Consider the following 24,609-nt stretch of genomic DNA (forward strand, 5'->3'; position numbering starts at 1 on the left):
ATTACATTCATATTGGACACATTTGCAATGAACTATTCGCATCCAATGCTAATGTTAAGTGCCAATGCAATAATGCATGGCGGAGTGTAGCGCCTCTGACGTTCACAACATTAAGTTTCACTTTCACTTTGTGGGGGTTCTGTTCCGCCCTTCTGAATCATTAGCATGGTGGTGATGACCACTGATAACGACCATTCAATTGGCTGATAACATTGAAAATAGATGTTTCAATAACTCCCATTGAAAAGTTTGAGTTGCTCTTTAAACACGTTTCTCACTTACATTTGCCAAACCAACCACTCGGTCTCATCCTTGGAGCCTTCTTTTTTGTAAAATAAAATTATACTTTTTGAAAATGCTTCTGAGAAAGCATACCTTTGTGTGTATGGTCCGAGTTATGTTTCATTTTCACCCAAACCTCTGACTTTGTATCCCTATCCCTAAAACTGGGACTGTACCAATGTAATAGGTTTCAGTATTAGTTCAGGGTCAAATTTCCTCAGTTTGATAGGACCACCTAAAAAACGAGATTGATGTATCAGACTTGATCAGCCCGTATTGTGCTTCATTTTTTCATTTACTTTGTAATATAGAGTAATGGGGGGCTACACACTTACTTGTAGACCTGGAGTTTAATTCATGTAATTTCTATTTTGCCGTGAACGACTGAATAGAAGACTATTGCAATCACAGTGAGCCGAAGGTTTGCAGAGGTAAAGCCCACCCAGAGCCCGGTTCTGCCCAAGGTTTCTACCCGTTAAAGGGGACTTTTCTCTTGCCAATGTGGCCCCTGCGATTGCTCATGAGGGGATGTTGGTTCTCTGTAAATTAATATGGTCTAGACCTGCTCTATATGAAGAGTGTCTCTACATTGATTCTGTTATGATTTGATAGTAGATAATTAGATTGAATACAATGTTTTTGTTAGACGTGTGTTCGTGAAAAGCAGCAAATTGCTGAGCCTTCTTTTATCTTCGTCGATGTTGTCTTCACTTAACTCGCCTCGGAAAATTGAAAGAGAAAACATTAGCAGCCAAAGGGGGGTTTTCCCCCCTCCCCCTGTGCGTGTCTATCTGTGTCTGTATGACGTGTGTCGGGAGCTCCTCTCCTGGCTTCCAGTTACCTCTGAACACCCACAGCATGCACTCATCACTCTGCAGGCTATCAACTCTGTTCTTCAGTCACCTCCTCTCGCCAGATTCTTGTTGCAACCACCGAATGTACTCCACACTCTGTCAACGTTTGGGTTCATCCATTACTGATCGTTACAACATGTAGTTGTTACAGAAACAGAAGTTCCCCTAGTGTCTTCTCCACCCTCAGAGAGACACGGCATGGGCATTACGTGAGTTAAAGGGAACTCAACCAGTTTTGACAGAGCGCCCTTGATAAAATAATCCCAACTGATAGGGTTACCCAACTAAGGATATTCATAATCAGTAATAGTTATCTCTCAGCTGGGGCGATTTGTGCTCTTGCCTCACAGCAGGAGTGTCCGCTCAAAGACATCACGTCTGACGGGTCCCATAGAGCAGACAGGAGAGGGAGGAGGGGGGCTGAGGATGGAGAACTAGGGCAGATTGAAAGAGTTCACTGGCCAAGCCGCACGACAAATAGATGCAGACAGAATGCTCAACGGCGAGCTATCCCATCGTGGGCCAACTATTGAAGCTGGGCAGAGAGTAAATGTAAAAAGATAACACACGATTGGGGAATACATCATCTTTGGCAGTGGAGCTTGCCCTTGAAGGGGATGATGATTAAGCAAAGCCTAACCCCCCCTTGGCTTGGCAGAAACGCTTAATTGTTCCGAAATCCCTGCCACGCTTACCTTCCTCTTGTCCTTCTTCTCGTCCTTTTTGGTGAAGACAGTGTGGACCCACCAGATCTTGGTGAACATGCTGCCGTAAGCGAGGCTAAAACCCAGACCGAGCAGCCACAGCCGAAACTAGCGGAGAAGAAAATCAATGAAATATTTCATAGTTAAATTGATTAATATATTAAACAGATGAATCAATCATTCGCCATCATTAATCCCTGTTTGAGTTTAATAGCCTTTCAGAAATGATCTTGAAATGAGAATAACCTTCCCTATGGCTTGCTATCTCTTACCTTAAACTGTAATACAGCAGTGATGCTGTCTGTCTGCCTTTACTGTGGTGGACAAGAATCAGAGGACTGACAACATGAGGAAAGGTAAGAGCTTAAAGTCTTTAAACTACAGAATATTTGTGGGAATTAAAGTTTTGTTTTGGATCTGATCTCCTTTCTGTGGAAATAACACTTTCATAAGTAACGGTAGGCAGCAGTTCACAGTGATATAATAATGACATACCAACAATACAATAATAACAATAACAGACATGTTAACTTGGACTGGACTGATTCACCTAAAGATTTCACTGGTATCTCTGACTTCTCTGCATTTTATGGTCAAAATTCTCTTTTCTACCTCTAAAAATGTAAACGTTCAGATTTCTGACATGCCCGAATGGCATTAAGCCAGGATCCAGATTCGTGATCACCCCCCACATCTCTGTAGCAATCAGTACCCCAGCTCCCATGTTCAGTGAAACTGACATTGGCGAGACAAATAGATAGAAATAGTTCAACGTTATATACGCTTTGCTTCCTTCCAAGAGTGAAAAGATAAGATCCATATCAAAATAATATCCGTACAACATTAAAAATCACAAAAACAACAATCTGTGCTGGAACAACACATTCTCACTCCCAACTCAACCGATACCAACACTTGGTCAGTTGCACCAAGTTTCAAAATATGATGCTCTTGTACCTCTGTACTGTTTTGGACCATAAGCTGTATAACATATTGATGAAGTGTCTGTGACATTACTCGCAGGTTTATGAAGGACAGTTGAGAAGCTCAAAGTAGACGGCTCCAGGCTGCCGCCATCTTGTCATTGACGACACAGCCTTACTCCCGGGCAAATGGGTGTAATGTTGGTGGAGCTGAGGCGGCCCAGATGATGCATCAGAGCAAACAGCTGGCAGCAGGCGACCTGAGACAGTACCCACCTGTCACTTAAAGCAAACACGCCCTTTAATAAACATAACTTTAAGCCTTAATGTAATGTAAGCAGATGAGTTATATAAGAAAAATCACCCTCCGTTTAGTTGTCATGAGGAGGGATATTAGCTATAGAGACCAAAACTGTTTTATGTACCAGGGTGTTTATTTTCTGCTGTAAAGTTGGTCATTTTGAAAATGGCTATGCAGACGCGGTCAACATGGCTTGTCTATTCTTTAGCATTCGTATCCTTGTAGCAGACTTGTTTCTCTCGTGACGTAATCATGTTTTCGTTCAGATTCTCCAAAATATCAAACGTGTTTCAGATTATAGGGGCAGTCTCAATGGGGCTGCGACCATTTCGGGAGGTTTAAGACTGGATCTGTAAACCCCTCACATTATCAGATAATCAGGGCCAAACATCGTTACCGACCGAGGTCCTGGACCAGATTTTGCCCTAAACGCCAAGCTGTGAAGTTCTACGTGGAGAAACATGTGGCTTTCACCCAGGAGACGGCGTTCGTGTCCTGTATGAAACCAAAAGTCAGAGTGGACTTAGGTTACATAATGTTATGTGACATACTTATGCAAAATAGCCGACTACTTAAGTATGTCTGTTAGAACTACGTAACAAACACTATCTATTACTAAAGCATACCAAGTACTTTTGTCACCTGAAACCTAACCAAGGTGTTTTATGTGACGACAGAAGTTTTGTTTAGAAGTAGTGTGTGTGTGTGTGTGTGTGTGTGTGTGTGTGTGTGTGTGTGTAATGAGCAGCAACTCACATGTGCAAAACATATGTAAGGGTACGTAGAGTGATCTGATATTATATAATTGTGCTTATGTGACATGACTGTCAACATCTTTACTGTTTTAGTGGAGACATCTTTTAACGTATCCTCTTCATCAGGGTATCTGGACACTGCACAATTTCAATTGATTTCAAAAACATTACAGTAACTGCAAAATGAAAAAAAAAAAGATGCTATCAAGCTAAATATGTTTGATATGATGATTTTGACATTATATGACTGTGACTGACTCTTAACTCCAAATTGCTCCCGCAAGCTGTGCCTGCGATGACATGACATGTAGTGTTAAAGCGCTTTGAGTGGTCGGAAGACTAGAGAAGAACTATATATAAGTACAGAAGAAAAAAAATATCAAAAGTAGTCCTTCAATTGAGGCAGGTTCCAAAAGGTAGTCAATCCCCATAGACCAACTTTACTGCAGAAATAACCATGTTTACAGCCTGGTGCAAGAAATGATTTTGGTCTCTATAGCTAACTTTTGTATTCATGACAACTGTGCGGGGGGGGGGGGGGGTTAATTGGTATTTTAGGTCATAAAGTTAGGCATAATAATTGAGGGCATGTTGGCTTCAAGAGACAGGTGGGTGCCGTACCAGGTCTCCTCGACGTTCCACCTCTGCCCATTTTTAGATTAGCTGCGAGTCAGGCTGTGTCATCGCTGCCAAGATGGCGAATGCCGGAGCCACCGACTTTGAGCTTCACTACGGCCCTTCAGAAACATGTGGGTGACATCATGGAGACTATGGTTTGAGCAACTCCGAAAGTGTACCTGGCAGACCACGGGGAACTGCCTCCTGTGGACATGGAGGCCATCGATGCCCAGAGGGAAGACAGCAGCCAGAGCCATCATGCAGCCCACTGCAGTCATGTTGTTAAGGTAGGGCTGAGAGTTCTGAATGTACCTGGAACAAAAGCAGAACAACCTAATCATGAACGGACACATACACAAACAATAGACCATACAGTAGTGAAAGGAATGGATAAGAAAGGAGGTAGGATACAGAATAAGTAGATAGTGTTTATTCTTTTTAAATTGTGGTCCTCAAAGCAACAATAGACACATTAGTTGTGTCATTATGTTACACAACAACTGAAGTTTGAAGTGCTTCAATCGCTTACAATTTAACTGACACAGACTTTATTCTTCAACTTACACTTCAAATACTTTCAGGTGTTACACTTCAACAGACAATTTAATTACGCTTATGCTGCACACAATCAAAATGTCTCCAGCACCTCCACTTTATCTGACATTTCAACTGCTTCCATCAGTTATGATTCAACTGAATTCCAATGGTTTCAGCAGTTTACACATTATCTTTGTAACAGTTTTCCATCCCTCACTCTTCAACTGACATTTTCACGAGCTTTCAGGAATTCATCTTTTACCGCTTTCGGTGTGTTCACTTCTGATGACACTTACCTCCTTGACAAAGTTATTTTTTTTTTTTTAAAGGAAGGTATATGTATAAAGTCTGCACCACATTTACTATGCAGCAATAAATTGCCTTTTACATTAATACAAGCTGACATTATGCTCATTGTGAAAGACTAAACACCAGCAGGTTTCATGTTCAGTAGACGCATACACTAAATGAAAGGAATGGATAACAATGGCTGCCTGGGAGAAAGCTTAAACTATTTCATATAAGACAAAGGATAAAGAATATTTAGTTTTTTTAATTTTGGTCCTCAAATCAACAAGAGAATCACTCAGTTATCTCGTACTGACATTACATGTGCTTTCATGGGTCACACTTCAAATGCTTTTCACAATCAAGCTGGAGATATGCCGTTAACTACACGCTTGTGTGTGAATGTTACTGCCTTGTGTATCCTGTCTTGTTTCAAAAGTACGTCTCTGACCTAACATGTCAAAGCTGACACTTTTATTCTTCAACTGACAGTTAAAATACGTCTACGGGGCTGATCACTCACTGATCACCAGCTAAACCATTGCTCCTCTACTACAGAACGCCTGCTGTGCGCTCCTCTCTTCTGCAGCACTTTTGCATTTTTCCAGTGGTTAAAATATTCTCAACCTTTTCAGTGCAAATCCACAGAGCTTGCTACTGCTTGTCAATGTCACACTTAGCCCAGGCAGCCAATCAAATCGAGCAAGAGGCGGGCTTCACTACTTTACCACTTCCTTCCCAGCTTGATGCTGGTAGATGTGGTAGGGCTGGCTAGCCAGATATCTGTTGGACTGTGAGAGAGCTAGGGAGTATGTGAGAGGGATGAGGGAGTTTACATTTCATGTAGGCGTCTGTCTGAAAGGACACAAAGAAACAGAGAGAGAAAGACCACATTTTTCCATTAACACAACTCCACGGGCGCACTGAGCTGTTTGGCTTCGCCGTGGTGTTTTTGAAGCGGTAGTGACATGTATCAGTTTGATAAGCTCCTTACACTTCAACTGACATCTCGACTGTGGTCAGTTCTTACATACCAACTGACACTTGAACTACTTACAGTTAACACACTTAGAATCACCATTTCAGCTGAACTGTTTTTCAACGGGCAGCTGACTACCCTCATTTTGGAGGATTAACATGATGTTTTTTCTGCTAGTGAAGACATTAGGTCCTCCTCACTGCAGACATGGATGTCTCTGTCAAAGGCTTTCCCAGTGCACTTACAAACAGGCACACAAAGCTCCTCCTGCTGTCAGAGTCAGACTGTCACAGTCCAGAATATTAGCTGTTTGTCAGAAATATAAACTGCAGTAAGTCTGGATTCAAATGTCTGCCTCACACATGCCTTTTTAGGATTCACCACAACTTGCAGACTGAGCGCTGTAAATACTACATAGATTCGATCACTCCCAAATTAAAGGTGTGGTTTTGTCTTTGGCAATGTGGGTTCTGAAACAAAGTAGTTTACAATAGGAAAAGCAAGGCTTATAGATTACTGCACGCTGTTTGGCCTCTTAAAAACAAACCTATTTTTAGGCCTCCGCTCGAAAATAGCATACCCATACTAAAATGAGTGTAGTTTTGCAACTGTAAGGGCTATTTTAATACTTTTGGTATTAAAATAACCATTACACTTGTGAGATGTGTTGAGATGTGTAAATATCAGTATAGATGGTTAAGAGTGCATTAAGATGGCACACAGCACAAATGGAAAATTCTAATTTTCGAAAAGAAGCAATTTCAGGATATTTTTTTTTAGAAATGCTGTAGATCCAAGCTTTAAAGCTCTCCCAGATCATAGAACTATATGTTGAGAGTCTCTATACAAATTTTTACTTTTCAACTGGTATGACAAAACTAACTTGTGACTTCAGTTAGGCCCGGGACACCAATACATTTTTACCTAACTCCACCTAAATTATAAAATATGAAAAGACGACTTAATAATTTGTGCAACTTCATTGAATTTTGAAAATTTCATATTTTTGTTACATTACATGTTTGTGTATGTCAACACATATTTAGTATTTTAGTACCTGAATGCTTCTTAAAGTGTATAAAGTGTTTTGTCAGACCTGTGATCTCCGTGGCCTGATGCTTGGAATGGGTAGGTTGGGCTGGAGTCAACTGCCCTACAAGGGGGAGCCAGCATGACCCATCAGGGGTTCCACCTTGGCTAGCCTAGAAGTCCTCACTACACGAGGTTTGATGCTGCAATTCATGCACAGGTCCTTCCCTCGGCTGCTCGAGGTCAATACGAGAGGGGCAAAGATTGTGGCCGTGCTCTTGCCGCAGTCTTTGGAGGACGAATCGTACAATCAAACTCCAACCGATGTGATCACCGGGCAAGGTCTGAGTAACTTCATCATACATAATTCAGGTTAAGCTAATGCTACCACAGTAGTTCACCTGCGTACGCAAGAAGAAGAAGAAAAAGCAATGATCTTGTGGATGACACCGGAACTTGTAGCTGGCCGGTGTCTGAATGGGAGCAAGAGATCCCTTTAACAGGTGGATGAAGTCAGCAATGTAACAGTCCAATATCCACACTTCTTTTAGTTCTGGTTAGATGTTCAAAATCTCCCCAAATAGCTGTCTATTTCACTGCTAAATGCTCCACTATGTTCACCAGCTAGTCTGTAACGTTATTTCAATCAGGAGAGACAAGTGTGATTAAGAAAAGATACTAGTTTATTATTAACAGATGGTATGTCATGATAAAGTCTTCAGAGTCTGTGGTGCTTGGACTCTACAGGGAGATTTGTAATGGAGGGGCCCTGAGCAGCAGCAAGATAACCCCCCCCCCCGTGGAGTCCAGACACTGATGGTGGTGGCTGATGAGGCTGATGAGATGATGAAGCTGATGACTCTGATGAAGACTGGGTGGAGATGGAGAGGTGGAGGGTTGCGTAACAGCAGCATGAACGTACTGAAGGCAGAGAGACAATCATATTTAAAAAGAGACAGCAGCAAGACGATAGGCTAATGATGTCATTGTTTCTGTGCTATTGGATAGAAGAGACCAGCTGATCTAAACAGCTGATATCATGATTGACAGCCCCGAACAATGACAGCAAGGACATAATGAGTGAGCATGTGTGAGGAGTGATTAGCAGACGTGTGAGAAATAAACTACAGACTTAGGCATGACAGGTAGTGTACGCTGGGTTTTCAGAGTTTTTCTTTACTGACCGTGGCTAAGTGGAGCGCAGGGCTGCCTTTCGATCAGAGGGTCGGCGGTTCGATCCCCGGCTCCTGCTCCACTAGTCTCATGTCAATGTGTCCTTGAGCAAGACACTGAACCCCAGAATGTCTCCCGTAGCTGTGTCTACAGTGTGTAGATAGATACTGAATTGTAAGTCGCTTTGGATAAAAGCGTCTGCTAAATGACTGTAATGTAATGTAATGTAATGTACTGAAAACAACTGCTCGTTGCGGCTAAATACAAGGAAGATGAGAGCAGAGAACCAAAACAGCGAGCTAAAAGATGCAACCTGAGAAGAAGCAGCGCTGGGTAGTAATTCTGGAGGGTTTGCCCTTTCACATATATGAAATAGGTATTTGAGCCATTGTTCAAATAAAAACATTGAAAATGCAACTTGAAATGAACTTGATCTCGATCGATGCCTGGTGAACTTCTGTACCTGACATTGCTGTTGTAGATGTTGAAGGTGAGGCAGACAATTCCCAGCAGGATTCCCAAGCCAGCAAAGACAGAGACGGACACAAATATCTTCTGGGACAGGTAGCGGAACTCCTCAATGACCACTGTCTGGTCTGCAGGGGGTCCCGAGCCTAGGAAACACGAAGCAGATGACGAGAAGGATGAAGAGACTGTAGGGAAAAGACGACATGAGTGACAGAGGTAAAAAAAACGTATGTAGAGCAGAAAAGTGTTGGCTCTGACTACTGGTCTAACCAGTGCAGTGTCCAGCCATGCCTCAGCCTCCCAGGTCCCACTGATGTCTGTAGTGAACCACACACAGTCACTTAGTGTGTGTCTCCATTACAAAGGTTAATTTAATGTTCAGAACAGCACGAACGGGTACACAGACACAGCTCAGGACTGACAAAAACACTTTCTCTTCTCAGTTCATTTAATTCATTGACCTCTACTTTGCATTATTCATGAGCCATTTCCTGATTTTACAAAGAAACATTGGAATAATGAAGTTCAAGGTCTGTTCACTGATCCACAAGGCTCCGTCAAATGAGGCTGCACCAACCTGAGAACTGTATGCTCATACTTTTACAGTTATATGTGTACAATAAAATGATCAGCTGTGGACTAAATGTCAAGGTTGTTTTACCTCAAATAATCTATTCAAACTCATGATCTGAAACGTAACTGCATGAAAGACACAAGGCAACTTTTCATACAAGCACAGAAGATAATGAAGCGTTGCTTTCAGCAGAGTGGGACCTGATGAGCAGGGAGTTGTGATGAGTCTTCATGGCGGACAAATAACAAATCATTCAATCAAAGACATTGTGCATTTACATACAAGGAGTCTAGAGTGGGAGTGAGCTACAAGACACATCTTATTGCAATCGGTCAGTGCAGTCTAGAGGGTGGTGATGCTCCTGAAGCTCTTTGATAAACGCAGAAAGCCTTAGAAGAAGAACAACTTGCACCATTTAGCAGTTTACTTAGAACAGCAGTTTAGCTAGCTAGTAACCACCATGCACAGAAACAAACACATCCGTTGTGCCTGAAATCACTCCCTTGCTTACTCATTCATACTACAACACATGTCAATTTCCTCTCCTTACAGTTAAATATACTTCCGTCTTCACCGGAAACAGTTTAGGCAACACAACTGCTTAGTTAGGTTGAGGAAAAGATTGTTGTTTGGGCGCCTTTTGTGGCTTAGCTGTGCAATGTTGGCTACAGGTCCGCAAAGACGTTATCGAGACAAGAATGGACACGTCTTCATGGCCGCCACATCCTGCCAGTGCAACAGTAAGTCTGATCCGCTCGAGATCTTCAAGTGACTTTGATACATTGCAATATCGCAAAGGGTGCATTGGACACTGTATGCAGTGAGAAGAGTGTGAAAGTAGCCGCGGACCAGAGTTTTCTGCCAGAAGTGAGTCTCAGACTTCATTTCTAGTAAAAAGACCATGTCCACTGAGCAGTTATATAATAAAACAACTTATTACTTATTAATAACTCTTTTTGCCCTCAGCAAATTGCGAATCTCAAAAAAATGTTATTAGAAAATGCATAAGTCATAAAATAGCATCACGTGGAAGAGCAGACATTTTCCTCAATTTCCTTCTTGCCACTATCATTTATTACTGTATGCACAATCTTGCTCTCTGTCAGTTAGTTTTCTTCTCCATCTACCGGCTGTAATGTATATACAAGCCATCTTCTGATCACACACTATATAATTAGTCTACATCAAACTGCAGCAGAGATCTATTTCTGTTTTGTTTATGTTTAAGATGGTGATTTATAGTATCACGCAACGAAATGTGTCTCCTGCCTTGCTGACAAACGTACTCTATAAACCACAGCTTCTAGTAACTGGTGGTGCAGTTTATTATAAATCAATAAGCCTCTCTTTGCTTTTAAAATGAGCAGATATACAGATACATCTCGATCAAGTTTTTTGGGGCCAAGTCCTTTAACATTGAATATCTGCCAATTATGAGTCTGATCCAATACCTGCTGTTACCTAAATGTTGATGAATTATACATCTTACACATTTACATAATAGTTGTAGCTGCTGAATTTCATTTGACCCCAAAACCGATGGTCCTGGTTCAAAGCTACGTAGTTGATCAGCTTAAATTATTGAAATGACGGTAATGATGAAGGGACTTGTACTTGTACAGAGCTTTTCTAGTCTTCCCACCACTCAAAAGCGCTTTAACACTACATGTCATTTAGCCATTCACACCCATTCATAGACCGGAGGCACAGACTTCTGGGGCAATTTGGATTTAAGTGTCTTGCAAGTGTAAATGAAAGTTTCATTTGGAGAATGTTTAAGGTTTAAGAGCCGAGAGTGGGAGCATTTCGGTTGCCTCTCACCGGCTCTCAACGAGACAGTGGCTCTAACAGCGCTTGCAGTGCAAAGTACAGCGGAAGTGCTGACAGAGCTAACAGTGTTAACCTGAGGGGGACAGGAAGGCGGGAGCTACGTTTCCGCCAACGACGCTGTTGGTCGGGATGGCATTAAGTAACTACTGCTTCCTGTTGTTTAGTCTCTTTCTCTGTGGATTATAATCATTACAGTTTACCATCAGCCCCTGTATATTTTATGATCCATAGAAAATAACTGTTATATTTGGCATGGGGAACATAAACTGGCACCTTAATGAATTTGCACCTTATTGATATTCAATATGTTATATATTACACTCGTTGTACTCTTTACTCTGTACTGCAACTGCTGGGATCCCTCGGGATAATTCAAGTTCTATGTTAACTTATTTTTCACCAGAAATACTCTGATTACTCTCCTAAACTGGAAAAGGAATGTAATGAGATTTAGCTTCCATTAAATTTGCATTCCATTTAGTGCCTAGGCTCTGCATGGCAGCAATGAGAGTGTGTGTCTGTCAGTGGTGCCAACTTAGCTGTGCTTTCAGAGCGTCTGAAGCTCGAGCAGTGACAGAGGAGCCCCAGGCAATGCATTGTAACATCTGTGAGCCTTGGCATGTTTGAATGAGATGCTAATAGCAGCCATGTTGTCATGGAGTCTTAAGGTCAGAATAGTAACAAGAGCTTCTTTTGCCTCACAAATGTGTTGCGATGGAGGCTGCTGGTTGGGATGCAGTTGAGAATGTGTCACACTTCAGAGTCTGATGCAGAGGATTACTTTGAGAATCTTACTTCAAAAGCTTGGTGTTTGTTATTCATACGGCAGCTATTTTTGATTTATGTCATATTCAGAGAACACAACCTTAAAAAAGCTGCGAGGAAAAGAGATATTTTTTATTTTTTTTATGAAAAAGTGGATACAAATGATCTTTCATTATCATCAAGCTGAGCATATCTGGAGAGGCCGACTGTTGTGTAGAGTAAACGCCTATATCTGTAGTCAGGGGGATGTAGAGTGATTGAACTCAATATAAATAATCAGTATTCAAATTAAATAACAGAATTTAAACTGCATTAAATCCACCCCAGCACCTCCCTTTGAAAAGAAAAGAAACACATTCTGGAGGTTGCTAGTTCTTCACTCGTAAATACATCATGCTACATAATCAAGTTCTTTATAAATGAGAATATTATTAAACTATTGACAGAAAACACAACTAATAACGAATTGTCTTTACGCTATGTATAGCCTATGATGGAGATACAGTCATCAACATCAGATAAGTAAGCACAGGGATTGGATAAAAAGCAGCGGACCTTCAGACAATCACTGCCTCCGACCAGCCAGTCCTTGGGCCGATCCACTACCCAGCCTGCTCCTGGCTGATGGAGGTCGCAGGAAGGTAGAATGGATAGGACTTGGGCCTGGCCCAGCAACAGTAGATCTGTGACCACACCAACAGAGCTCAGGACTCCAGTGGGAGGAGGGGAGGGGGGCTCTATGTTAGCATCGGTGATGCTTGATGCTAAAACATAGTCAAAGTTGATGTCAAGTCAAATGTTTAATGTTAAAATAAACTGCTGTTCCTCATTCCTCCTAATGCAACTTCTAACAATCCACTACAGGACTGCTCTACTGTTTTAGTTTTTTCTTTTGTAGCAAAACTGCTTTTTGTTGTGCAACCCTGAGTTGTGGAAAAACAATAAATTAACCTTGAACCTACTGAACAGACAAAATCAATACATGCAACCATGAATAAATGCAATGAATACAAAGATGATCAATTAATAACTGACTGAGGACCATTCACCAGATGAAGCAGTGAATGATCTCTTGGCGAGATGTATTAACTTGTGGAAACACAGGAGACCACTAAGTGGATGGAATTCACTAAATGCACCGCTGAGAGATTGGACAGCACAAGGGAAAGTTCCTAAAGCAAATCAATATTAGCCTGCTATATTGCTGGGAGGTCTTAATAATCTAAAGCATCAATCAGATCGGTCCCACAAGGTGACTCTGCCTGAGCCAATCTGTTTCTCTCTCTTTCAGCGGGCAGCAAGGTGGTAACCTCTTCGCTGACCCCCACCTGGCTGAGTGTGATGGCGAAGTGGTGGCAGTGTTTGCCAGATGTTGCTGAATTCAGAGTTTGTTTCTTTCAAAGTTGGCTGGATGCAGGCCATGCACATTCTGTAGGTTTGGGGACTTTGCTGATCTCTGGGTCAAGGGTCCAGCGGGAAATTGGGCAACGAGGAAACAAGAAAGAAAAAAGTCCAACTACAGAGATCTTTGGCCTTCTACTTGTTTTATAGCCTTCTGTCAAGGGGGTGCAGTGTTCACTGTAAGTTGTGCAAAACTGTTTTGTTAAATAGACACAACATGTCAATTAGTGAACATTCAATTTGGCATTATATAATTAGTTTATTTATTTCGTTTTTCTCTGAAGTGAGTCTTTAAATCTTGAACATCTTCTTGGGCTGTGAGATAGTGACCCTTAAAAGGGTCAGTGCTGAGTCTGCGCCATGCGGTGCAAGACCCGTTCTGTTGGAAATGAACCACTTGTCCCTTAACCCTCCATTAGTGTCTCCTTGAGTCCCACAGGGATTGTTCTTTGACCCATTGGCCATGTGACAGAAGGTTAACTCAATTTTCTATGGGAGGTGTAAAGTTGGAGTCACCACATTCGCTACAATTGTTTGAGTGAGCTGGTACATTAAAGGACAATTTGACGAGTCTGTTAAAAGCAATAGCCAACTGCCCAGGTGTACATTAAATCAGATTTCTCTTGCTGTAGTCATTCTTATCCATCAAGAGATCCCTTCCGAAGGTGTTTGACCATCCAACTAGGATACAAACCTGAACAAGTTAGGATTAGAGTGAGATCAAAGGATTTAGTTCTACATCAAGGTGACCTCACTGACCTCAAAGTTAAAGAAACATCTAAAATCATTACTGTCATGGAAACCTGGCAAGTAGTTGTCAAGGTAGGCCTATCTTTTTCTGGAAAAAGGTATGTACTGAATGTACTATTCAAGGGCAACAACTCGCTTCCTGCAAAGTTTCAAAACATCAAACTTCACAGGAAAAGAAAAATGTCACTAGTGTGCATAACTAGCTGAACTTTTCAGTCGGCTGAGGCTTGTGTAAATTGTCAAAATAATTCATTTTTTATCAAGACATCGAAATAGCAGCAGCAGGGATGGCAATGTTGGTATATCAGTTGTTAGATAATATATCTCTTAGATCCCCTGATTTCCTCCAGTAAACCTCACATATTGGGTTTCGGTGAAATGTCTTGACAAATATAACACACATTCATTCTCCCTTCAAGATGACTTCTCATCAGGTGCCACCATTAAGTCAAAGTTTCAATTTGTCCAACAAGCCCAAGCCCAAGCCTAAGGTGGTGAACATGGTTAACATCAGTGTGTTAGCATTGCCTTTGTGAGCAGGTTAGCATGCAATGATTGCATTTAGCTAAAAGCACTGCTGTGCTCCAGTACAGGCTCACAGAGAAAATTAGCATGGCTTTAGACTCTTAGTCCTGTAATGTTTGAAGGAAACCATCATAACATTTGCAACATGTTAACAAAAGTGTATGCCATATTCCCCTGATGTAGATTTTTTGGCTTGCCTCCGTTTCCTTCTGCGTTTCTTCCTTCTGTAGTTAACCATGTTAACTACAGTTAACATTACATGTTAACTACAGTAATACCTCATCATTCAAGTAAAAAAAAAAAAAGTAAGGATCCGGAATCATAACTCATATAAATGATGCACCGTGCTTGTGAGTGGGTGTTTGTTGAAAGCAGATAGAGATTGTGTGTGTGTGTGTGTGTGTGTGTGTGCGTGTGTGCGTGCGTGCGTGCGTGTGTGTGTGTGTGTGTGTGTGTATGTGTAAGCGAGAGTCCTTTGGGAAAATGTGTTCTCCAACACTAATATCTCCCCTTGCCCTTGATGATGGAATCAGGACATTATGTTACCATGGCGACTGGCCCTATAATGGTTGCCAAGGCAATATGAGAAAGGCAGCGATGCAGCAGTGGTTGTCAAGGAGACCAAAGGGATGAGGGAGGACAGGAGATTGTCGACAGGGAGTGAAGAGATGAGAGGGGTTAGAAAGATACGATGAGATGAGCAGATGAAGGAGGGACTGTTGGAAAGAAAGACGGAGAGAAGGGGATTGTGAGGAGAGAACTAGTATGTGTTGAACCAGACCCTGAGCTGTGACACATCAACATGTAGCAACCCATCCACCACAGAGCCCTGGTAACCTTGAGGAGGCCTAATTTTGTCATGTCACCGTCCTGGCTATTTTTAGGGTTGACTGCCAGGAAGGACGCCGCATACTGGCAGGGAGGGAGGAGGACATCTTGACAAGTGCCTTGGGGTGACTGGCTGCCACGCACATGACTTCAAACTGGCTTCTTGTACCGTATTACTCAGCTTGTCCACTGTCCAAGAGCATCTGCTGACTTGCAAACACAGTCCAGATGGCCCAGACAGTCTCACTAAGGGCGGCTTAACTGCAGGGTCAAACACCAAAAACAAGGGAGGGCCACACTTCCTCCGGCCTTCCCTCAAGTCATATCAGAGCAAGAGGCTACTTGGATGACCTTGCCGTCTGTTGGCTTGATAACAAAAACTAGTTTCTGTCACACAGCCAGTAATGGATCAGTGCTTACAGCGTTTCAGTGACAGTAGACGAGAGTTAGGTCAAAGACTACCAGGGGACATTGCAGCTTGGCTTGTGTCTTCACAGCTGAGGCGTCAATAAACACTTGAGAATCAGTAGCTTAGTTTTCAGAGGAGTGGTGGGTTTGTAATTTGAAATTGATTTATTTTACATTTGTATTGGTGAAGCAATGTGACAAAAAAACGACATATGATAACATAAACATGGAAGATAGACGTAAAGACAATAACATGAAGCGGTTACAATGACCTAGTTAATGAAATGATAAGCGTTCAGGAGTATAGATTACAATTAGATTGGGTTATGTTGGGGTATGTGTGTGTGTGTGCATGTTTCTATAAGAGGCAAACGTATATGTTTGACTAGTCTATGAGATGGGTGGTGGAAAGACAAAAGAAGTGGTGGAATTGTTGCAGTAGTAATACATAAATATATGCTTCAACAGCAATATCCTAATAATAATCCCAACAACGACTCGAATGGAGACCATCCTTATATATTCTGATAAGATGTTGGTCCAGTGGTTAATGTTTATTCATTTTTTTAATTCATGTTTATTCATCACAAAGAGTGAACAGGATGGCAGACCCAGAGTGCATGGAAATCATGATCCATTGTGCCGACTGTGCATTGTGAGCAGGTGTTTGCCAGTCTCATTGTGTACATGTTATATTGAGTAATATGTATTCTATGGATGACTTTGTATTGGATTAGCTGTGGGTTTATATTGCTAATCATTGCAAAAGTATTTTTTTATTATTTCTAACCAGAAGTCGTTTGAGGGAGGTATGGTTAGGTCCGTGTTCCAGCTAGATTATGAGATTGTTGAAGAATTATCAGAGGTTAGTAGCAATCTGTAGAGTTTGGAAATTAATTTATCAAAATTTGTAAATTGGATTATATCGTTCATTATTTTGGTAGGTTGAAGTGGGTTATAAGTTGTTGATGTTTGCTTTTATTATGGTTTTAAGTTGTAGGTATTCCAAAAACTGTTGTCTCCCAAGTCCTTGCTTCTATATAAGCTCTTTTGAAATCTATAAACTGGGTGTGTGACACCTTTCTGTGCCCATGTGTGGTAGAGGAGAGGGGTGCTTTGGAGTAGGAAGTCGGGGACTGTGTCAAACAGGACTATATTTACACGGTACTGGAGTGGAATTAAAGATCTTAACACAACCATCAAACAACATCGCTTTAAAAAATACAACATTCTCCACAAGCCTGATGGAAGGTCATTGAGGAAAGGTAAATCTGCAATATAGCTGTTCCAGGTCTATCCAGGGGGTATTGTGATTAAATGAAACCATTCAGCAAGGTATTGTATTTGATTTAATTCATTTTATCTGTTGGTATGATCGGCAGCATTGAAAATAAGTAGTTAACGTGGGGGAATACTTTCATTTTGAAAGCTGCAATTGGTCCTATGAGTTAGAGAGGCAGATTCATCCAGCAGCGGGGGTCACTTTCTACTCTTTTTAACAATGGAGTGTAGTTAAGATGAAACGACTCTTGAGAAAATGTCAATACCCAAGTATCTAATGTTACCTGTGCAAGATGGGAGTGATGATTTCTGTTCTGCAGAATCCCAGGCATCTTCTGAAAGTGGGCAGATTGTGGACTTGTTCCAGTTTATTGTGTAATTAGAGATTTTGGAGAATATGTTGATGCGATTAAAGGTTACTTCTAGCAAGGGTAAGGGGTCCTTTAAGTCCTTTAAGAGAGTCATTTGTGTTGGAGGTTTGTGGTATGAACTCCTTTAACTGTTTTGATGCATAGCTGCAGCGAGTGGTTCTATGAAGACGGCAAATAATGAAGGAGACAGGGCGTCTTTGCGTGGTACACCTTTCAAGTGCGGAACTCGTGGACGTGATTCCATTTGCGGTGACTGCGGCTCTGGGTGAGGTGTGTAGCGTCCTCATCCCGCGGATGAACAACTCCCCAAAGCCAAATTGGTGCAGAGTGCTTCATAAAAAAAGTCCAGTTAACTTGGTCGAATGTGTTTTTTGCATCTAATGATGCAATGACTTGTTATCAGAAGCAAGTCTTTTCTTAATGAACCCAGTCAGATCCTGGTGTATTAAAGTGGAAATGGGAGTTTCTAATCTGAAGGCTTGAGCTTTTGTAATGATCTTTAAGTCGGTGTATATTAATGACAGGGTGGTAGTTTTAAAGGTTGAGATCTTTATTTGGTTTGAGTAGAACTGATATAACGGATGTATTCATGTGCGAGGGAATTTGTGGCATACTTTGTATTTCTGACTTTTGAAATAATGGGGATAATATGCGACAAAAGTGCTTATAGAATTCAGGAGGGAAGCCGTCTGGACCGGGTGATTTATTATTTGGCATCTGGAGTAGGGCTTTGTGGCGTTCATGTAATGTCAACGGTGTCTGCCTTTTCTTTAGATAATTTTGGTAGGTCCTGGTTGTTAAGGAAGGATTATATAAATTACTATAAAATGTCTAAAAACTTGATTTGGGTGGGTTCACCTATTGATTTTCTTATGGCTGGAATAATTGCTCTTTCCTTTTTGCGTTGTAACTGATTTGCTAGGTATTTGCCTGACTTATTGCTGCTTTCGAAATTGTCATATTTGAGTTGTTGAATCAGAAATTTAGTTTTTTTATTTGTAATTTCGTTTAACTGTAATTTTGCGAATTTGTAGGTCACTTTTTGTTTGTTCATTGGCATTGTTTAAGTAAATGTCCATAAATTGCTTTATTTTTTGCTCCAGATGTTTTTCCAGCGGTGAAAAATAATAATTCCAAATTCTCTAGATTATGGGTTAACTGCCAAGACCAAAATCTCTCACGTATTGTTTTAATAAATCGGTAGAGTGCAAGTTACTTGTCAATTGCATTATTAATTACTGTATTAAAGTCCCAGCCAATTATGATGTTGTTGGTTCTCGTCATGTAGAAATAAATGTGCTGTTGGGACCCTATATATTGGCGAATGTGAATTGTTGGTCATAGATGGATGCAGTGATAATAATACATCGTCTTTCAGAGTCGGCAGTCGTTGAGTGGTGAGTTAGAAGGATTCTTTTGTTTCCTAAAATAGAGAAACCTCTTTGTCTGTTGTACGTTGCCCAGAATACGTGATTATAATGATGAGGTTATGATTGTGATTGTGATAAGTGAGTCAATCAGCTCCGTCTGAGAAAGCACTCGTGACGGACAGTCGACAAACAAGCAAACTGAAGAAACAACTGAAGGTCCATCCATATCCACCTGTATATCTTCCTGTTATTGACCATTGCATCACTCAGTTTTGTTTTCCATTTATCCTCCACAGTTTTCAGGGGCATGAACCACTTCTAGATCTGCATCTTGTCAGAACAGACATGGACACACAGAGCTCCCCTGTGTACTGATTAGGGAACACAATTTCATTCCTCAAAGTCAAGGTCATGAGACCCAATCCCAGTTTTGTTTAGACTGTCAACTGGCATCTTCTATTTATTACACTGCTGTCATAGCTTTGAAGTGGTTCTCATCTCAATTAGCAAATGGAGTGAAATTGTCGCTCCGTAGCACATCGGCCCAAATGAAGCCCCTAACCGTGGCTCTATTTAATGCTGCATCACTTGGTTGTCTGGCGAGCTTAGCTGTTCTCACATGCTTAATAAAACCTGACTGATTGATCGATGAACATTTGCAGCCAACCTTGTATGTATAGTGTGGAAGGGAGAGAGAGAGAGAGAGAGAGAGAGAGAGAGAGAGAGAGAGAGAGAGAGAGAGAGAGAGAGAGAGAGAGAGAGAGTGCAACAATGGCGGAAGGAAAGAGGAATTAGAGGGCGAAGCTGCAGGGTCAGAGAAAAGAGGAGATTCGAAGGGAGAAGGAGAGCAACAGACAGTGAGAAAGAGGAAAATAAAGGTGCTGAGGAAGATGAATGTCCCTCACCTATCCACTTGTCATTCCCATACCAGGACAGATTGCCTTTAGTGCTGTCGTAGTATCCAATCTTCTTATAGCTTCCTCCTGTGAGAGAGAGAGAGAGAGAGAGAGAGAGAGAGAGAGAGAGAGAGAGAGAGAGAGGAGGTCACTCTGGGCTCTAGTGTCCCCAACTGTAATAAATGTTCCACCAGTTAGGGTTAGTTATCTCTAATAGAAACCAAAATGTGTGCATTGCAGGTATAACAAACAGGCAAGTAGGTAAAGTTTAATTTGCCAATTTTAGACAACACAAGTTTAACGTTTGAGAACATGGGCTTTTGTGTTAAAGGGTTGGTAATCTTCCTCAAAATGTCATTGATATTTTTGATGAAAGTCTCATTTCATCCTGAGAGCAAACAATGATGAAATGCACTGGGAAAAGAAAGAGCATTTGATCCAGCCCGTCCAATCATTTCACTGTGCTCGAACAGGATTGGACGGGCTACCCGAGCTAGATTGAGCAACTTTTGGAGCGAGTGCTGCTACTTTCATTGGAAAAGAGTTGGCGACACAGAGCTGGGTTTTTCGATTGGGTAATAAAAAAAAAAATCGAGCTATTTTCTCAACAGCACCAACCCTGAAACTCAGGCATCATATCAGCAAACTCTTCAAACTGACACAACGGCATGTGACATAATGCTGTCGGCAAACTTTTGGTTTCCCCTGAGGAAAAGTCATGTGTTTGTTTGACCCATCCACCACCACCACTCCCTCCCTTAGATGACTTCTCACTCCCAATACGATGCCCATTGCTCCGAGCATGTAATAATGACGCAGATGGGTTTTGATTGGAGTTTAAAGTCTGATGCGTTTCACACAGACACTAAAGGATGCCTTTTGTTCGGTATCAGACACTGGAGGCCTCTGGCCAAGCAGTGTTTTATTGGAGCCCTTTCAGTGCGACCAGGCTGCTTGTACAAAGAAGCAACTTCAAATTGTGCTCGCCCTTGATAAGTATGCAGTTTTGGTTCACTTCAAATACAAATGTAATGTTTCGACAGTCTTTTTTTTTTTCTTCTGGGAAATCCCCACAGACAGATGCCCAGCGTCCTTGCTCTTCCGCTCTATGAACCAATACACTTTATGGGACATTTCATTAATGGAATTCAGGCCAGAGGGATCCCTGCAAGCCTCTTTTAATAAAAAAAAACTACCCATGTGAGAAACCGGCCTGTCATCAGCTGTAGCACAATCCTGTGGTTTGCTGTAATTACACTTCAATATCCCAGTGCAGTAGCACATGGACGCACAGCCCAGGGGCATCAAACCACCACCCACTGAACTCCACTCCTAATCGTCAAGTAGTCATTGGTCATAATTCCTACAGCCAACCATCCAACACTTCTTATGCTCTACAGCAAGGGCTGAGGCAGCTAAAGATAGTCATTGTCTTAACTTTTAACTTTTTATTTCTTGTTTCATGAAGAGCTGACAAGCTCACAAAAAAGATGCATTCTGCTTAATACATTTAAACGCATGGTTGCCAAAAATAGATATAGATAAATATTTGACTGCCAAAAATGACAGGACAGAACGGAAGTTTACATCTCATCTTAACACGGACACATTCGACAACGTTCACGCCAACAGGGTGCTCACCACTGAGGAAGAGACATGGATTCAACCAATCTCATATCGGACATTTGGTAAATGGTAAATGGACTTGTACTTGTATAGCGCTATCAGAACTATCTAACATTCATAAAGCATCCATACACCGCAGACACAGACTACGGGAGCAATTTAAGGTTAAGAGTCTTGCCCAAGGACACATCGACGTGTGCTCTGTAGTTACCATCTAACTAGATAAATGAAGGGAGGAACTAACTGCAAGATTATAGACTGCATACCCTGACAACGTATCCTCATGCAACAGTTCCCATAATATCACACAAAGAGTTTTTGGTGTTTTCCAACGAAAGCCAGCAACACGTGTCAGTTACATGCTGACATGCATTTCAAAATAAACTTCCATCTTCAACATAGTTAGGTTCAGGCAATAAAACTACTTAGTTAGGATTAGGGGTTAAAATATGTAAGGAAGACGTCTACTTGCTTCCAAGAGCTCCCTCCTTTTAAGGAAGCGCCGCCTGTTTCAACCGGCCACTGATTGGGGTCAGAAGCAATGACGGAATAGGATGTGTGTCATTCCTTCTGACACACAGACACACGCTCCAAACACAAGACAGATGCTTGCCGCTGCTCGCACGACGCAGCAACAGTCACTTCCTCACATTTGCTCGAAATTCTCTTTTAAAATGTGCATTACTGACTATACAGAATAATCAACCAAATCCATTGGGCCAAGTCATTGGTGGCATCCGTTTCCAGCACCTTGGCCAGTGGCGGAGAAGACTAAGTTGGCTACAAACTATGTCAGTGCTGTGTAGCACGGCCTGCTATCCATGATTACATGGATGTCAAGGCTAGCTTCGAGAGGCTAAACACTTCAGTTGGTCAGTCCCCGCATAGCTTTTGGGGAAGGACGTTTTCCCACTTTGTTCCAGAAGATGAGAATAAGGTGTTCTATTCCAGCTATTTTCTCTATAGAATATGCACCCAGTAGTTGAATAATAACTATATTAAAAGTTCTTTGTAAGATCCCAAATTGTTACTCCTTTATTACAATAATTCACATCTTGTTCCCCAGTACCTACATATAGTAAATGGTAAATGGACTTGTATTTGTATAGCGTCTTTCTAGCCTTCTTTCCCCTCAAAGCGCTGCACACTACATCATTCACACACATTGACACACCGATGGCATCGCCGTCAGGAGTAATTTGGGCTTCAGTGTCTTGCCCAAGGACCCTTTCGACATGCCTACTGGAGGAGCCAGGGATCGATCTTCTGATTGGAAGACTACCCGCCGTACCTCTGAGCCACAGTTCACTTTAATACAGCGTTATTACAAAAGATTACACCATAACTCCACAGTAACTACGCAGTAAATTGCGGGCAGTAATCTAAAGCGTTACCGAGTCGTCGTTCTTTGACCTGAATCACGCTACCTTTAACAGCCACAACAAAGCGGCTGTCGCTGACCAGTCACAGTTCTTGTGGTGTCCAGGTAAGCCCTTAGCCCCAAAATGTATGACTATATTTCAGGCACATTGGCTACAACAGGATCCTCTACGCAGCTACAGATTCTGCCTGCTCACATACAGTACATACTGCAGCACATGACAGAGAAGCATCTGCCTTTAGAGGATCACAAACTTCCACTACTTCCTTGTCCTTTCCAAAGCCTTCCAACTACTTACGACTACAACTGGGGACCTGAAGACTTTTGTAAAGCCAGTGAAAGTTTATGTTGTGAAGATGACAAGAGGCTTGAATGAGCACTGTATTTCCATGTCTATCTTTCTCCTTAGCTAAGGCTCGATGCCCAGGGTCAGCACAGTTCCAATTACCATCAAACAAAGTGCAGTTCATCACTGATCCTCCCCTTGCGGGTAGAAGGAGGCCAGCACCAAAGAAGAAAATCAGCAAAACAAGCTCAATTTTGAATCAGTCCCAAAAATATACGGAAATCCTCCAATAGTCACAGATCTCAGCGCTGTCATAGAGACATAAAGCACAGACAGACTGAATATGATAACAAAAGGCAGCCAGCCAACCAGAACCTCTCGTAACTAAGACACTACCATCACCACTCAGCCATCTCTGTTCCATTCTATGAAAAACGCAGTCATGCAGCTATCCAACAGGAAAACTGATCGACTTGCAAGTTAATTCAGAGTAATAATTTGATTACTCTAGAGAAGTTTTTGTTTTCCATGTGACTGTAGACTACTGCTGAATGTCAAAGACTAGCTAGCTGTTCCTGAGATAAACAAAAAGAAATCCAAGAAACACTTTTTTGAGTCAGTAAATTATAATTACAATAAGTGTGTCATATTCATGGCAAACAAACAGCAAAACCCAACATTTTTAATCTATGACATTGCCTTTCATACTAAGCCCCCAGATTAAGAACGAAACACAGCTACTACTGCTTCAGTCAATTAAAGATGAAAGCTTATGCCTATATTGAATCATTCAATATAGGCATATTTCTTTGTGATAGTGGGCTGACTGTAGACATTAAAATGAGGGTTACGTATATGTAACCATTGTTCTATGAATTCTTAAAGCAGCAAGATTATTACCTAGGTCAGGTTTACCAAACAGTTTTTGACTGAGGACCAAAATCTCACAGGGATTCTCATGAAAAGTTCTGAAACAACAGTTTCTTCTCAGATTCCTTAATGACACGTCTGCTATATATTTTCTTATTTCTACCATTCATACTTTTTAAGATTATCTTTTGCATCATCAGTTTACGTTTAATGTTGTTTTCGAAAAAAAGTAGCTTACTAACTAACTAAAGTCCGCTAGCCGCTTGACTAATTCATGCATTGTGAGACTCTTAATGGGGCGTGTCTGAAGAACATGGCTCTTCATCTCCAGTCAGGTAGCTTTGTGTAGCCTGTCACGTCTGGTCATCTGTTGTCAGAGCAACAGCGGGTGCTTCGGACATTTGATTCTCTGTTTGGACTTTTGTTTTCTTTAACAAAGCAGGAATTATGGTCTGGTGAAATGGGCTTGTGAAGGAGTAGTGTCACGAGGCTCAATAGCATTAAGCATGCTAGTACAGCCTGACTTTTCCACTATA

General features: G+C 41.6%; 1 protein-coding gene across 2 annotated transcripts in view; it reads right to left on the bottom strand.

Moving 5' to 3' along the window:
* Nucleotides 1-24,609, bottom strand: part of gabbr1b (gamma-aminobutyric acid (GABA) B receptor, 1b) — a 160,415-nt gene that overhangs the window by 15,419 nt on the left and 120,387 nt on the right. For both annotated transcript variants that reach the window (XM_068710790.1, XM_068710789.1), the window contains exons 15-18: nucleotides 19,920-19,997; nucleotides 8,907-9,057; nucleotides 4,617-4,749; nucleotides 1,832-1,948 (exon numbers count right to left, since the gene is read on the bottom strand). In XM_068710790.1, coding sequence (XP_068566891.1) covers nucleotides 1,832-1,948; nucleotides 4,617-4,749; nucleotides 8,907-9,057; nucleotides 19,920-19,997 — 479 coding nt within the window. The remainder of the gene's footprint in view (nucleotides 1-1,831; nucleotides 1,949-4,616; nucleotides 4,750-8,906; nucleotides 9,058-19,919; nucleotides 19,998-24,609) is intronic.

The sequence above is a fragment of the Cebidichthys violaceus genome, unplaced genomic scaffold (assembly GCF_023349555.1).
Source record: "Cebidichthys violaceus isolate CVI_PGR_0920_01 unplaced genomic scaffold, fCebVio1.0.p SCAF_16, whole genome shotgun sequence".
Taxonomy (NCBI): Eukaryota; Metazoa; Chordata; class Actinopteri; order Perciformes; family Stichaeidae; genus Cebidichthys; species Cebidichthys violaceus.